At 28.8% G+C, this 16802-nt stretch overlaps 1 protein-coding gene and 1 pseudogene across 1 annotated transcript; both read right to left on the bottom strand.

Moving 5' to 3' along the window:
* Nucleotides 1–1763: 1763 nt before the first annotated feature.
* On the bottom strand, nt 1764–2951 carry LOC107621583 (RING-H2 finger protein ATL80). Its single transcript, XM_016323617.3, has one exon. The coding sequence runs from the start codon at nt 2842–2844 to the stop codon at nt 2164–2166; it is 681 nt and encodes a 226-aa protein (XP_016179103.1). The 5' UTR covers nt 2845–2951; the 3' UTR covers nt 1764–2163.
* Nucleotides 2952–5831: 2880 nt separating this feature from the next.
* Nucleotides 5832–6898, bottom strand: LOC148578908 (uncharacterized; annotated as a pseudogene).
* Between the last annotated feature and the right edge of the window lie 9904 nt (nt 6899–16802).

A 16802-nucleotide genomic window follows, 5' to 3' on the forward strand; every position in this document is an offset into this window, starting at 1 on the left:
AAAATTAAAGGAAAAAAAAAGGGGAAAATGGATGTAATATTTTGGCAATCATGGTGCTTCCTAATAATGTATCTAGAGAATCTGAGGGAAATATGGATATTGCTTTTTCGAGTCTCAACTTTCAACTTTGCTAGTGAGTTGTTCTCACTAAAGCTTCACATGAGAGGGGGGAATAGAAGATAACCTAGGAAGATAAATGGTGGGTGGGGCCACACAAAAACATACATTATATTATTATTATTCTACTAAACAACAGTGTAGAAAGATGCCATCAAAGTATTACTTTTTCTACACAATTAGGCATCAACGGTGTTGAAACTCTTATTTATAGACCTCCCATTAAGAAAGATAGTTAATGGGAATTTGGATAGATGCAAGAAGAGGACCATCACCATATTGTAGGTACCCAAAAGGCATCACCACCTTTATTTAATAACTCTCTATTATTGTTATTATTTCTTTAACTCCATAAAATAAACACTTGCACTACCTTTATGTTCCCTCTTTTGTCTTATCTTCACTTTAACCTTTATTTTAATTTGTCTTGGTCCCTATTTTTGGGTATTTCTTTTTCCAAAAGAGATTAGTTAAATACTAAAAAAAGAAATAAAAGGATCAACACTACACCTAGTGGAAATCAAGCTTCTAGTAGAAGCTTAGGTTACTTATATTCTAACTAGTGATGGTTTAGCATTGAGCATTAACATTATGAAAATTTCTTGATACCCTTTTACTCAAAATAATACTTCTTCTCATTAGTATGACTGACCTAATTGATGCACAAATATGCACAATTATGACTACATGCTTGGTAATAATTGGTACAAACTACAAAGTGCTTGGTCATGGTAGTTCCCCTTTTTTATTGGTCAGAGAATGCTTGGTAATAATTGGTACCCAACAAAAGTGCATTTAGAAAAAGAAAAGAAAAGCTGAAACCAGTTTTTCATGCTGCATAAACTCAAAACAAAAAGTAGAACATAAACTGAGTATAGACACACAGGAAGTTTCAAAACCACAGCGCTTCTTGTTTGGACTATATAGCATTTCAAGAACTTACATATTATATAAACAATTTATCATTAAATAAAATATGAATTTTATTTAGACTACAGGAGTTGGTAATTAATACGATTTTTGATCTATTTACATGTTACATTCTTCTATGCAGAGTATATATATCATGCATGCATGCCATGCCATGCCATGCCATAACATGTTTTTTTTTAATTATTATTATTATTATTAATCCATAATCTATAATAATCCAACTTTCCAACTAGCTAGATGATCACGCATGCAGTTTTAGTTACATGTCATTGCTTTAATGTCTACTATAAGTGAGACATATCATGTCTATTGCTATAACAAAATGCTAATGCATGATTTTGATGTTAAAAAAATACAAACAAAAGAAAATAAAGAGGAAAATACAGTAACATTTTCCATATACTAGAGGCATTATTATTGGGTTGTCCTTTTCCAAAAACTACTGTACTTGGCTTGAAAACTTAATTTAAGAGTTCCATAATTAACTTTTTATTTCTTATAACTAGAATTATATATTCTCCCCCTCAATTCACTGCTACACTAATTTTATATATTAAAAAAACAAAGATCCAAATCTTTTATTACAGCATGGTAGTTTCTACAAAGAAATGAAAATAATTGCAAATTTTACTCATCCTCCTTGATCATCTTGTGCTATTCTAAAACAATGGAGACCATGTCCCTTGAGACAAAAAAGAAAAAGAGAAAAATTGTAGCACAGTAAAATAATAACTAAGATTATTGAATAATAAAGTTATATATACAATTAGATTATAGAGTACATACACTTCCTTTGTAAAAGAAAAAAAAAAGATTAAACAAAACAAATTAAAGAGGGTAATAACTACTTCAAGTAGGGAAGGGTGTTAACAAGAGAAAAATCGCCCAAATAATCAATCTCTTCGGATCAACTTAAAGGACTAAAACAAAAACTAGTAATAAAAAAATAACAAAAATTAAGAAGCCTCTAAAAATATACATAGAAATACATCTTTGGTTTTTAATTATGATCCGCAACCGTGCCTGTGGCAGCAATAATACTCTTATCTGGTATAATTGCAACTAATTACACCTTTGTGGTAATTTTCCGAATTTTTTTTGAAAGTATAACTTTTAAGGCAAGAAATCATTGCTAGCATGCCGGATATTACTCTCGGCGTTACCATTGCTGTTGCCGACGACAGATTTTAATTCCGTTTCGCCGGCAATTGCTACTACGGTAGCGCCGTTTGGAACAGCCGGAAACTGGCCGCATTTTTGGCATCTCCCAACGGCCAGGACGGCGCGGCAGGACGGGCAGGAGGAGTGTGATCCCAGCCACGTGTCAATACATGCCACGTGGAAGCCATGGCCGCACTGCGGAAGCACCCTGACCTCGTCGCCGGCGGCGAATTCCGCCAGACAAATAGAGCATTCCGATGAGGCTGTCCACTTCCTCCGGACGCCGGCGTCAGCACCGTTACTGGCGTCAGCACCGTTACTGGCGTCGTCGCCCTCGACGTAGGTGAATTTCGGTAACGAGTTGAGTACCTTCTTCTTGAGTCCACGGTTGGCGAGTGCCTGATGTGGAGATGCTCCGGTGCCTGCCACGGGGACGCGGCGGAGCCAGGCGCATCGTGCGACGGCGATGAGGCCGACGACGCAGATGAGAGCGCAGAGCAGCGCAGCGAGGATGACGACGAAGTCGGACTCGACTGACGCTGCCTCGGCCGGTGGCACGGCAGCAGCTATGGCGGTGGTGGTGGTGGCGTTGTTGGCGGTGGCGGACTGGAGGATTCTTAGCATGCGAGTCATGTTTAGTGAATTGAAGTTAAGAAACTGGAAAAGTGTTTGTTTTCTTTTTGGTTTTTTTAAGAGAGAAAGAGAGTGAGAAGAGAAGTGTTTGCGGTTTGTGTTATGGTTATGGAAAGGTGAATGGTTGTGGTAGCTACTTATATAGTTGAGGGAGAGGATTTATCTTTAGCCGTAATCTTTTCAGTTTTAAATAATTTTTCAGCTAATCTTAAGTTTAGTAATGGTTAAGCAATGTTTCATTTTTTTAAAATACATAAAAACGCAATCAATGTGTAGGTTTATAGTTTATTCTGTCTAAATTACTAGTCTGTTTAATCGAAGATGGAAGTTTAAATTTCACAGCAAATTATAAATTAGCTTTTAGCTTATCAAATTAAAGATATTATGAAAAAGAATTTTTTATACTCTTTGAGTATAGAGACGATTTTATTTGAATTAATAAATTATTATAGAATTAATTACCTATATTATATGAAATTATTATATTTTCATGTTGGATATATTTTAAACATAATATATATGTCATTTGTGTTCAACTATACTTTAGTAAAAAGATGTGTTTAATTTTATTTTTGCTTTATATTCTTGAATTGGATTAAAAAATAGTATCTATTAATAATTATTAATATAAAAAATTATCTAAAATATTTAATATGAACAAAAAATTAAAAAAATAACTTGTTATTTAATATTAATAAAATATTAAAATATTATAATTTATCTATATATTATTGTAATTCATACCATTCTTTATATTCTATAAATATATTGTATTCCAGATTCCAAAAATTATTTTTTTTATAGAAGTTACGGTAGTGTATTGGCTAAATATTGAGAATGTAGGTATATTGCAAAATGATGGAATTCAGTTTCAACACAGTGAGGGACGTGTTCACAAGTGCCTCCGAGGCATGTCAAGCAATGGAAATAGGCACGTGGTGGACGTGGTGAGGTGAGTTGGAGGGACGTGTAGTACAGCCCTGCCAACACGCAGCCTCTGAATCTTGGCAAGCCAGCACAACCTTTGCTTCTTTCCGAGAAATCTGGAGCAACACAGGAGCGCAGGTAGTCTGCATGCAGAGGACAGTCCCTCATTCTGGTAATCAGCAACAATGTTCAAAGTCCTACTATAAATTAAACTTCTAGAACCATTTCTCATGCATGAATGCTTCATATGTTCACGGTGAGAGGAGAAGTTGAGAGAGTGAAGATGAATGTAAGAGTTAATTTTTTTTTTTTTTGTGTTGTTGTTGAATGCCTCACAATTTGATTGTGAGAGAAGAAGTTGAGAGGCTGAAGAAGAGTGTTAGAGTTAGGGTTGTTTAAAAAAAATTATATAAAAAAATTATTAATTTGTAGTGTTTAAAAATAGTATGTAATTATACGACACTTGAAGAACATATCATTAATTATTTGGATCATCCAGTTTATATAAGTTCATAAATTTTATTATTTTATGTATTTAAATTATTTTTTTATTTTTATTATTGTTAGTAATATATGAAAATATAATATTATTATTTTAGAATAATTTTTTTTAATAATATTTACGAATAATATTTTTAGTTGTCTAATATAATTATATATGTTTTGTTTTATATAAATGTAAATATTATTTACATTTTTTTTCGAATATAAATGTTATATATGTTCATTTATTTTTTAATATAAATATTATTACTATATTGGTTTTTAATATATTTTTAAAAATAAATATTATTATTTGTACTAATTATTATGTATAATATTTAAATAAGTAAATGTTTTGGGATAAATACTTTTTTCGTTCCCAAGGTCTGGGGTCGAAATCAAAATCGTCCCCGACCTTTTTTTCTTATTAAAATCATCCTCAACGTTACAAAACGTTATAAAATTGTCCTTTTTTACTTCAATTTTATTTTTTTTACCAAATTACCCTTTATTATTAAAAAATTATAAAATAAAATAAATATAAAATAAATAAATAAAAAGAAAAAAAGGAGTGGGGACTGGGGAGAGAAAGAAAGGGGGGAGGCCGCGAGAAAAAGGGGAGGAGGGGGGAGAGAAGGGGGACTGCCGTCCTGCACTGCCGCCCTGCCGTCCTGCCGCATCGCACCGCACCCCTGTCGTCCTGCCGCACCGCACCGCACCACTACACCACCGCACGACCACCACCACCATCATCATCATCATCATCATCTTCTTCTTCTTCTTCTGTGAACTGGATTTTTGATGAAATTTGTTGTTGTTGCTGAAATTTGAATTTCTGAATTTTTGATGAAATTTGTTGTTGTTGATGAAATCTGTTGATGATGATGATGATGATGATGACGACCATGAAGAGAGGGGCATGAGGAAGGGGGTGGGGGGTTACGGTGAGGGAGTGGGGTGAGGGGGTGGGGGTTACGGTGAGGGGGTGAGGGGGTGAGGGAGTGGGGTGAGGGGTGGGGGGTTACGGTGAGGGGTTTGATGGTGGTGGTGGTGGTGGTGGTGTTGATGGTGGTTGTGGTGGTATGGTGTTGTTGCTGTTGTTTGGTGGTCTTGGTGTTGGTGTTGGTTGGTGTTGGTGGTGGTGTTTGTGTTGGTGGTGGTGGTGGTGGTGGTGGTGGGGTGAGGAAGGTGAAGAGGAGAATGATGATGATGAGGGTATTTTGGTCCAAAAATTCGGGAAAGGATGGTTTTAAAGCGTTTTTAAACGTTGAAGATGATTTTAATAAGAAAAAAAGGTCGGGGACGATTTTGATTTCAACCCCACACCTTGGGAACGAAAAAAGTACTTATCCCAAATGTTTTTTAAGAGTCTCTCTCAGTGTACTTCATCTTTCTTATTTATTCCGTTGTACAATGGTTGTGTTTTTATTTGGACTATTGAACCAGACATTTTGAGTCATGACCGAGAGCCACCATGGCAAAGTTTGATGAGAATCCTTCCAACCACCGAAAACTTTGGTTATAGACTTCTACTTTGCCAACCAAGTCTTTCGGTAACTGATGGTGTAGTTAAACCTTTACTGGACTTCCGCAATTATAGATTTGACCTTGATGGACGGGTCACTCTCAACCAACGGCCTTATAGCCTCAGCAACTGTGTCCGAGTCTAACTTGGAATGATCTTGTGAAATCGTTCTCATGGTGCATGTGTGCCTGCCGTTGTATCTCCGTATCTCCCAACAACCTTTTTTCCGTATTAAACTGGCTCGGATAAGCCAGTTGCACCCACGCCTATACGTCTTGCATTTTGCATAGAACGTCAATGGTTCGGACTCATAAACATTGTAGTCGACTCCTCTAGAGATAGTGTAACTTCTGATTGCTGCGACGACAGACTTTCTAGAACTGTACTCCATTCCTATCCTGAACTCTCCGTCCTCAGGATCAGCAACACCTATAAAAAGCAGAAATCATCATTCATTGATCCATCCGAAATATAAATTTACAAAAACATATTATTCACTCATCACGTACCTATGTTTGCATATTCCGGAAATTCCGGTGCATTTATCGCGTCAAGATCCAAATTACGCATAAAAAGTGGGACGTTCATCGGTTGATTGACTGCGGGTGAACCACCACATTCTCTACTTCTGCTTCGACTCCCACATCACTATCCTCGTCTTCATTGCCAGCTTCATAAGTGGCTTCGAAGTCCTCTTCGCTGTCACTATTCATTCCTTCGTACACTGCAGCTCTATCATCCTCTATATCTAAATCATTTTGAATCCATCTGCCTCTACGTCTTCAAACTCAACATACAACTCAATCTGTGGCTGTCGCATTTGAGTTTATCGGTGAATCTGGAACATATTGTGCATAATCTCCTCGTCAATGATCGGCATGATATCATACTGTATTAGACCACCAAAACTATAACCGAATTCTGGTACAATATACTGCTCACTCTCCTCAATATACTGTTCTCCATGTTTTGACAGAGACCGTTTTAAAGCTCGATAAACGTCATGGTGCATGGAACCACAAACGAAAATGGATTCTGACACACAAACCTCACTCCCTCATGAGTATTTCGTATAATCTCACCATTGCAATACACTATCACGTTTGCGGTTTTCTCCATTACACTAGCAACACACTCAAAGAACACTCTTCCTCGCAATGAAAATGGTATCGGACTTTGCCTTATATAGATGAAGTACTCAGCACGTTCACCCCCGTGTTGCGATTACCAACCAACCAGCTTTCGATATGTGTAACACGCCCCCTGGTGTTGATTCAGCACGCCACCCCATATGTTGTAGTCTCGTGCAATCAGACTTTGCCACGTGACATTCACGCCCACTCATGTGCTGACTCAGCACACCCCCATGTGTTGCAGGTTCGTGCAACCAAATTTTGCCAAATGGCATTCACGCCCAACCATGTGCTGACTCAACACGTCCCCATGTGTTGTAGTTTACAAACAACACGTAACCCCACATGTTAAAAGTATCTTCTGACACCACCAATCTACAAATACCACATTGCACCCATTTTAAACTCAAACACTAATTTTAATCTCATAACCAAATTATTTTGCCCCCAAATTCTAACAAAAATTTTTAAAAATTTAGTGTGTTTCACTTGTCAGTTATCATGTCAACGTGTGTGGCCAGTAGAGTTAAGTTTGCAAGGTAAAATTTAAGAATTAACAAAAAAAAATAAACAATAATTTAAAGAAAGAATAGAGTGACAAATAAATTTTTAAAAATTTATACTTTAAAATATTAAATTTAAAAAAATACTAATAAAGTCATTTACGATAAAAAAATGTAATGGATATATTATCTTCAGATTAATTCTTATGATTAGGGTACAAATTTTAATTTAAACACATTTGTCTACGTCTATTATTATAAAAGATTTTATTAGTATATATTTTTTTAAAAATTAATCTGTTCAAAATATAAATTTTAAAGAATTTATATATCACTTTACTCATATAAAAATTTTAGTTTGTGAAAAAATTAGGGTTCACTTTCAATAGGGGTATTATTTGCTTAATGAAGATATACGGGTCAATGTGAGAAGAGAAGACATTGACCAAAGGAGAGTATTGAGAGGGATAGAGATATTGAAGGGAGGAAAAGTAGCTTGAAATAGTTCTCTATTAATAACATAACACACTCTCATTTTCACTGTGTCTGGTAGGTTAAAAGAGTGTGGGGAACACTGCCTATTAATAAGGGAAAATGTAGGTAGAGGAAAGGGACATTGATTAATACCCCATTCTTACTAGTTAAGCTATTCTATTCCATTCATGTTTTATCATATTAATACCCTATTTTTATTAGTTAATTTTATGTGAAGTTGATAATTGAGAGCTGTTAGATAATAAATTAATTAAATTTATTAAATTATTTAAAAAAATTTAACTATTAATTTTACATAAAATTAAGTGTATGCACATATTAACATAATATATTAATATGTATGTATGTTAATTATTTTGACATCAATGTATTGTTGATTGATTATTTTCTTTCTTATAACTAATATTCTAAAATTATATACATAAACAATTTGTTACTAAATAAATAAAGAATATTTAGTAGTTGTTTGTGTACAAAAAGGAAATAATTTATATATATCCAATAATAGTTGTTTCATTTATAAATTGTAAATATAAATAATACCTAATTAAGATGAAATATGAAAAAATAGCCAAATACAGTTAAATAATAATGATACATTAATTTAACATAATACTAATAGATGCACCTTTTAAGTACTACAAATAGATCATAACTAAAATATAAATTGATACACACACCCCTCATATAATTTAGTATTTTCTGTGTGTCCTTAATTTAAGCTCTGGTTTTTTTATTTATTTATATATATATATATATATATATATATATATATATATATATATATATATATATATATATATATAGTTAACTACTTGAAAGAGAAAAATTATTAGTAGTCTGAGAACATTTTAGTGGATAGTCAAGAATACTAGAAAGCATATAGGAGTTGTTGGAAGAGTAGTAGAATATTGACTAGTGTTTTTTCTTTATCATTATTAGTGTTGTTAGGATTAGAAGGGAAAAAAAAAAAAAAGAAAGAAAAAAAAAAGTAGGTTTATATATATAGTTAAGAATATGGAGAGAAGAAACGTATCATGCAGGCATAAATTCCTACGGTTTTTTTTTTTTTTTTTAATCTTTCTCTTTTAATCCGTTCAATACAATAAATAATTGCATTGTGTATATTATAATATATATCACTAAATTAAATAAACTATATACAAGTATACCGTTCAAAGCCAAAAAATAATGCGTTTTTCAAAACCCACACACTTCACTAAATCGAATGTGAATCTAAACTTTTCGGCTAGTAAATAATTTTAAATTTCTTCAGAGAAAAGAGACAAAGACAAGAACTATATTTATTATTTAACATCAGTTTAATATAGTACGTACCTGCCACTAATGTTAAAGTTTAGTGTTTAATTTGTTTTAGTATCTTACCAATCTTAATTATGTTATAATAAAGTTTTTCAGGCGTTCTAAATCTACACTTATCCAATTATCTTTGTTGATAATATAAAAGAGTAGCAAGTGGTGGCCTTATTTTTCCGGTTTCTTGAATAAAAACAAAAAGTAACTGAATTATTTTTTTCAATTTTCACTTGAGTGATAAATGTTACTTGAAATCTACTATAGGATATAATATATACGTGTGTTACGTATATACTAAAAATAACCAATATATATATATATATATATATATATATATATATATATATATATATATATATATATATATATATATATACACGTATTTGATATTTCATAAAAAAAGTATTATACTATTATTGTAAATAAATTAAGTTTGATCGTTATTTATCCATTACAAATTTAATTATTTTACATATTATAATAGTTTTGATTATTTTTAATGATTAATTACTTAATTAAACTATTTATAAATTAACATGTATATAAATATTAACATATATATTACTTAAGTTTGTGGTTGCTTTTAAGTATATATGAAAATTTTTTATATGCATATATATGTTTGTTGGTTTTTAATTTTTTGTGTCAATATGTTTGTTGGTTTAATTAAGGTAAACATAGGGTTCGGTGCGCGTTTGATAATTAATTATTTTTTATAATATATGAATTGATATGTAATTTCTTTTTAGTATTTTACCCTTTTATTTTGAACAAACATACAGCTAAACATGTGTTAATACTTTAATATGACATCTAACGATATTTAATTAATAGTAAAAAATAAATTAAATATTAAAAGATAACCACTCATATCAAAATTTAAGGATGATGGAATCCATACAAATTAAAGTACAAGCAAGACGTGCTTTAATTTAAGTATTCCCAAAAAAAAAAAAAATTACTTGGATTATATTTAATTGATTCATGTATAAATGGACAACAGTACGTCCCATGTTGTACGTGCAAATTAAATTAAAAAGAAAAAGTTATCTTTCTCATATATTTATAAGGTTTGGTTAATTAGGGTTATAGTCTTGTCCATTTTCAGAGATCTCACTATTCTAATTTTTTTATTGGAACAGACATACATATGATGCTGAAAATGAACCAATGGAACAAAATAGTAATTTGGTTTTCTTTTTTAGAGAGAATCATATGGATATTTTATTTTATTTTATTTTATTTATTTTTTGTTTAATTACTCTATTGGTCCTATAGTTTTGTGAAATTTTTAATTAGGTCTCTATACTTTTTTTCTTTTTAATTGAGTCCCTACACTAAATTTTTTTTTCAATTAAGTTTTTCTTATTAATAGTAATTGGCTTAATTTTATAGGGACCCAAATAAAAAAAAATTGGTATAGAGACCTAAATAAAAGGAAAAAAAGTGTAGGGACCCAATTAAAAAAAAATTAGTGCAAGGTCTCAATTAAAAAAAAATATAGGAACCTAATTAAAAATTTTGCAAAACTATAGAGACCAACAGAGTAATTAAATCTTTATTTTTTTTAATTCAGGTTGGTAGATAGTGTTGCTATATATACTTTATGAAAAAGCTTAATTATGTAATGTGTAATAATCCTCATCACTTTAAACAACAGTTTCTTCTTTGAGCCACTAGATGTCAACATCTTAAGAGTCTTGCACTTGCTCAATTTTTTGTGCTAAATTCGATCTTCTAATCCAAATTAAAGTATGCTCTTTTTATTTTTTAATTTTATTAATTTTTTTTTCTCTTCTTGTTGTGCAAGAAAAGCAAAGCAAAACATTGATGTTTGATGATGGTGGGAATTAATTGATGAAAAGGCTAATCTTTGCGCAATAGTAGTTAGGATTCTGTTTGCATAAAACAATCTCTTTATTTATTCTTGAAAATGAAATTTCATGCATCGGAAAAGATTGATCACTTTAATTTAATTAATTAATTTGTTAGGTTAAATAATAATTAAAGAAGATATACAGTAACTCTCTTATAATTAAAAGTAACTGTTTAATTTGTTTCTATGATGCATAGACACTGATACGGACACGAATACGGGACACGACACGACTCGGGACACGCCGACATGCGAATTTTAAAATCTTACATGACACGGGGATACGCATACATATAAAATATAAAGCATTTAGATAAATTGTAATGATATTTTGATATTTTATTGATATTAAAATATAAATTAAATTTTTTAATTATTTTTAATGTCTTATTTTAATTATATCAAGTATTTAAAATATTTTTTGTTTTAATAAATAATAATATATACTATATCTAAATTTATTTTAAAAATATATGTTAAGAATAAGACAGGACGCAATGACATATGATGGTATTTAGGTGTGTCCAGGTGTGTCTGATCTGGAGAAGAATTTTTTATTTTTTATTAAGACACGGTTGGACACAGTAGACACGCGTGTCGGACGAGTGTCGATAAGTGTCGTGTCCGAAATGTGTCCGACACGCGAACACGACAACTCAACGAAGTGTCCGTGCTTCATAAATTTGTTTTAATTGCGGACATAAATTAGAGAAAATGAAAAGAAAAAATTTAGAGCAACTTATTAGCTATATTTGTGTATGTGATTATTATGAAAATATTTAATAATGAATATATATTATCTAATTTTTTCCCTCCTTGAACAATTACTTGTGAAAAAAATTCTCCAAATTAACTTAAACAACTATTTTCAACTAGAAATAATAAATTATGCTTTAAGAAGGAAAACTATATAGTTTACATAAATTAAATAAATATATTGAGATGTATGTGAATGAATAAAAGCTTCATATAAATTAAAAAAAATAATAATAATACGTCAAGTCATATCTAGAATTAGATAAGTGTGTAATAATTAGTTGGATACAGGAGGATAAAGTTTGAAACATGCATAGATGCACTAAGTATGAAAACCATGGATTATATATATAGAAGAGTAGTGGCTCTAGCTACCATGGTATTGTATGTGAAAGCATTAGGTTTTTCCCACTTTTGATGTGTGAGGCACACATATACACACTTATGAGCTTTATTCAACATGTTGTTTGAAATTAAAACTTTTATATGCTTTTCCCACTTTGATATGGAAGAACCACTACTTAGCCTCATATTCAACATGTGCTATTGTCTACCATTGTAGGGTCCTTCATTTCTTTTCACTTATTATCAAACAAATAAACAATAAGATAAAGTATAAGAAAGTTTTTAAGTAATAGAAATTGAATTCAACTTTTAAATTTATCAATTTAATATAATTAATTAAATTTATAGAATAAAATCACAAAATAAAAAAGATATAATAATAATTATTGAAATATTTATATCTTTTGTTAAATTCTTTCTATATATACGAATTTTTCTTATTATTCATTTGAATATATGAATATAAATATATATTCAAGTGAATAAATCATTTCCATTGTTGTTAAATATTAAAATAAAACAAAAACTCGAAAAAATGAGAAGGATCCCTTCATTGTTGCTTCGTGGAACTCTTATCTAATTTGAAATTAAAAAGTATATCAACACCGGTATTTTAGTAATTTTTAATTGTTAATCTTAATTATTATTATATACATTTTTTATAATTAAGATTAACGATTAAAAATTACTAAAATACCGATGTACTAGTATACTTAAAAGTTTTTCGTATAAATATATTTCTTATATTTTTTATCTTTAAAATTTGTCACAAATTTTGAAAATACTTTTAAATTTTATTTTTTTTAATTTTATTCCTAAAATTTTTTATTTACATCAAATATAGCTCTGACACCTAAATTTTTAAAAAATTTAGGACTAATTCAGTAATGATGCGTGATAACTATATCTGATTTATTTGTATTGAAGGTTGTTATTGTGAAATTGTAAATGAATTGATTCTAAATTTTTCAAAAAATTAGCTGTCAGAGATATATTTATATTTGATGTAAATTGAAAACTTTAGGACAAAATTAAAACAAAATAAAACTTAAGATTATTTTTAAAATTTTTAACAAATTTTAAGGACAAAAAATATATATTTTACCCTAAACAATATTATTATTGTTAATTTCTATTATTATGTTCCCATCTCAAAATTAATGAGTGATAGAGATTAAAGCCAAACCTTCCAAATCAATACTTAAATATGTCTAGTGAACGTGGTTACATATATATGGTTGCCATTATTATAGGGTTTTGATTAATTAGTTATGTTATTATTAATTATGTCTAAATAATATGATTTTTTGTTTTTAATTAGTAAAAATAATATAATTAAATTCGTAGCATGATTGAGAGAGAATTTTCTTGTACTAAAATTTTTCATTCTTTTTCATGCCTAGAAATATCAAAGTGTTTTAAGATAAATTAAAGATGAGACAAAAATATTATTGGATTTCTGTTCCTGATGCATTTGTTCTTTAATTTAGTTTTTAGAGTAGCGTTTTTAAGTTGTCCTGATGTGACACAAATATAGTTAGTTAATTAGAATGGGGACAATTTTTACTAATTTTTAAAAGGTAAAAAAAAAAAATTAATCATCATCATACAAAAACTTTTTGGCTTCTCTATGTAATTATGTATATCACGGGTAAACAAACAAGTTTATCTATTATTACCTTCCTTTTTATTTAATTTATACATTAAAACTTAAAAACAACTTCCAAACACTCTATTTAAAAGAAAATGAAGAAATATTATTTTAAGATAGAACATTATATATTTTTGTTTCTATTCATCTCTCTCTCTCTCTATATATATATATATATATATATATATATATATATATTTTAAAGTAAATTACATATTTCTATCCTAAAATAATTTTCAAATGTCACATAAATAATCATATCCTCCTTCTAGCAAGCATTAGAAAGTGATACTAATTAATAGGGTGTTTGCATACTATATAGCATGTATCCCTTTCAAGCCAAATAGCACCCAAAAAAAAAAAAAGGAAAACCTCTCTATATATGTATGCTGTTCAATGGATTGCTGCATGTATAAAACAGGATTCAAATCTCCGACACTTGTTTAAGCGGACTAGTGAGCTAACCATTAGACCAACTCAACTTGATTTATATATGCTCTTTTATTATTAGAGAAAATGACAAATTAAATAGGCCCTTTATTTTTTATCTAACTAATTAAAAATATAAAAGTATTTTTTATTTTTAAAAACACAAGACATCTAAGTTTTTTTGGAGGACTTATATATCTATATATTTTGGACAGAAAGACTTAGATGTCTCGTATTTTAAAAAAATGAAAGACGTTTTTGTATTTTTAATTAGTCAATGACTTATGTATCTTCGAATTATAAAATCAAAGATTTATTTATCTTTTTTCTTATTATTATTATAAGATAAGATAGCTTCCTTCTTGTTCATATATAGGAGTGTGCATTTATATTTGCTTTCTCTTATTTCTTTGTTTGTTTGTGTTATTCATCAAATTATTATTGCAAACTAATTAATAAATTCAAGGGAACTTGCATAAAATCACACTAGATATATGTATCCTTTTCAGCTGAGTCAAAAGGATGCAAAACCTATAACATCTTGAGATGTAAATAACTAAATATACGTGTTATGATTTAAGGCGTGGTCCTTCTTAATTCATACTTAAAAAGAAAAAGAAAAAGAAAAAGAAACAATAAAACAAAGAATTAAAAAGGGAAAAAATGGTCCTGCTTGCAATGTGATAATAAGTTTTGGTACATTAACAATAGAAAAATTTAAACTTAAATTTCATACATTTTGACCTAGTTTTATACGCTGAGTAATAATTAGGAGTATTAATTATTCATCCTGTTAATTACTTTTTAAATATTTAAGTCAGTAAAAATTTATATATAAGTTACTTTTAAAAATATTAAAAAGATAAAAAATTAAAAGAATAATTAAGAAAATGAGTATATATATATATATATATATAGAGGGACGGACTTAGAGGGGGGCGGGTAGTGGTTTCGGCCCCCCAAAATTTTTAGAAACTATATTTATATATGAGATATGTATTTAAAAATATAAAAAATATTATATAATTTAGTATTTTTATATGTATTATTTTTTATTATGTGATAGATTTATGTCTTAATTATTTAATTCACTAATATTTTTCACTTAACTAATTTAATATTATATCCTCAAGTCTTTGTAACTTTTAAATTAGTTTTTATATAATAATCTCTATATTTATTTAAAAAAATCATATGTCTATTTTATATTATCATATTTAAAATTTATATTATTATATTAATAATAACTTACGTAGTTATATTTTGGTAATCACATTATGTACTTTAGATATTTTTTTTATAAAAAATACTTATTTTTTTTTTAAATTTACGTTGTTGAAAGAAAAAATTTTATAAAAATATCTTATATCTTGTATTCTATAAAGGTATTGTATCTTTCAAATAATTAATAATTTATCATTTATTTTCAAATTTTTAAATTTTTTTGAAAGAATTAATTTTAATTAATAAGATATATGATCATTTTTAACTAAACACGCTATAAATTATTGGTACTTTATAATTTTATAGTGTACTATTGATATTGTTATATTTTTTTTATGTAACTATCATATTAAAAGTAAAATTGTGAAAAAAATTTATAATTATATATATATTGATAAATTTTTTAAAAAATTAACTCTAATAACTATATGTTAATTATTTTTATGAAATAAAAAAATTATCTAAAATTTGACCCCTCCATACTAAATTTTCTGGATCCGTCCCATATATATATACAAAGTTATATGTATTTTCCTTGTCTTCTGTTTTGTATTCTACAAGAAGTTTTATATGAAATTTTTGTTCAATTCAATCGCCAAGTATATTTAATGTGTGTGTTATTTATTCATAAATGTAATAATGTAGACATCATGGTATTTATTTATAAAAGTTTAGAAAGAAAAAAAAAAACACTTATTTAAAGGTTTTGGAATTTAAGTATTGAAGTTAAAATAATTTTTTTTCTTAGAAAATTTTTACTCCTTTATTGAGATTTCACTTCGGTTGAGGAGAATCTTTTAGATTTCAGATAATGAGAGTTGAGATTTAGATGGCAGTAATTTAATATAAAAATAATAAAAAAAATTGCAAAAGCATTATTCCTAGGTACTTTGAACACTAAAAGTTTCTTACGTGTCATGGTTTTGATTTTTAATTTTATATATTAAGGATGATTAGTCCATTTTAATCAAACCCAACGTCATTATCTTCAAACACAAATATCTCATGTCCTCTTAACAACAAAAACAAATATCTAATGTCACCAATCCTCCCCAAAAAAAAAAGAAAAGAAGAAAAGAATATAAAAAAGAAAATATCTCATGTCAATTCACCTTTTAATTCTAACATATATAGACCTAGGTGATATTTTCATCATGAAAAGTTCCCTCGTTGTTCACTTTTCATTACTGTTTCATTGGAACAGATTCATAAGATATCCATAGATAAGCACAAGAGCATTATTATTATTATTATTATTTTGTTTATAATATTATGTAACAATTTATGAATATCA

Source organism: Arachis ipaensis, chromosome B10 (assembly GCF_059453495.1).
Source record: "Arachis ipaensis isolate K30076 ecotype BB chromosome B10, ASM5945349v1, whole genome shotgun sequence".
NCBI classification, from domain to species: domain Eukaryota; kingdom Viridiplantae; phylum Streptophyta; class Magnoliopsida; order Fabales; family Fabaceae; genus Arachis; species Arachis ipaensis.

Coding starts and splice junctions, on each gene's coding strand:
- LOC107621583 (XM_016323617.3), bottom strand. CDS start 2,844: ATGACTCGCATGCTAAGAATCCTCCAGTCCGCCACCGCCAACAACGCC.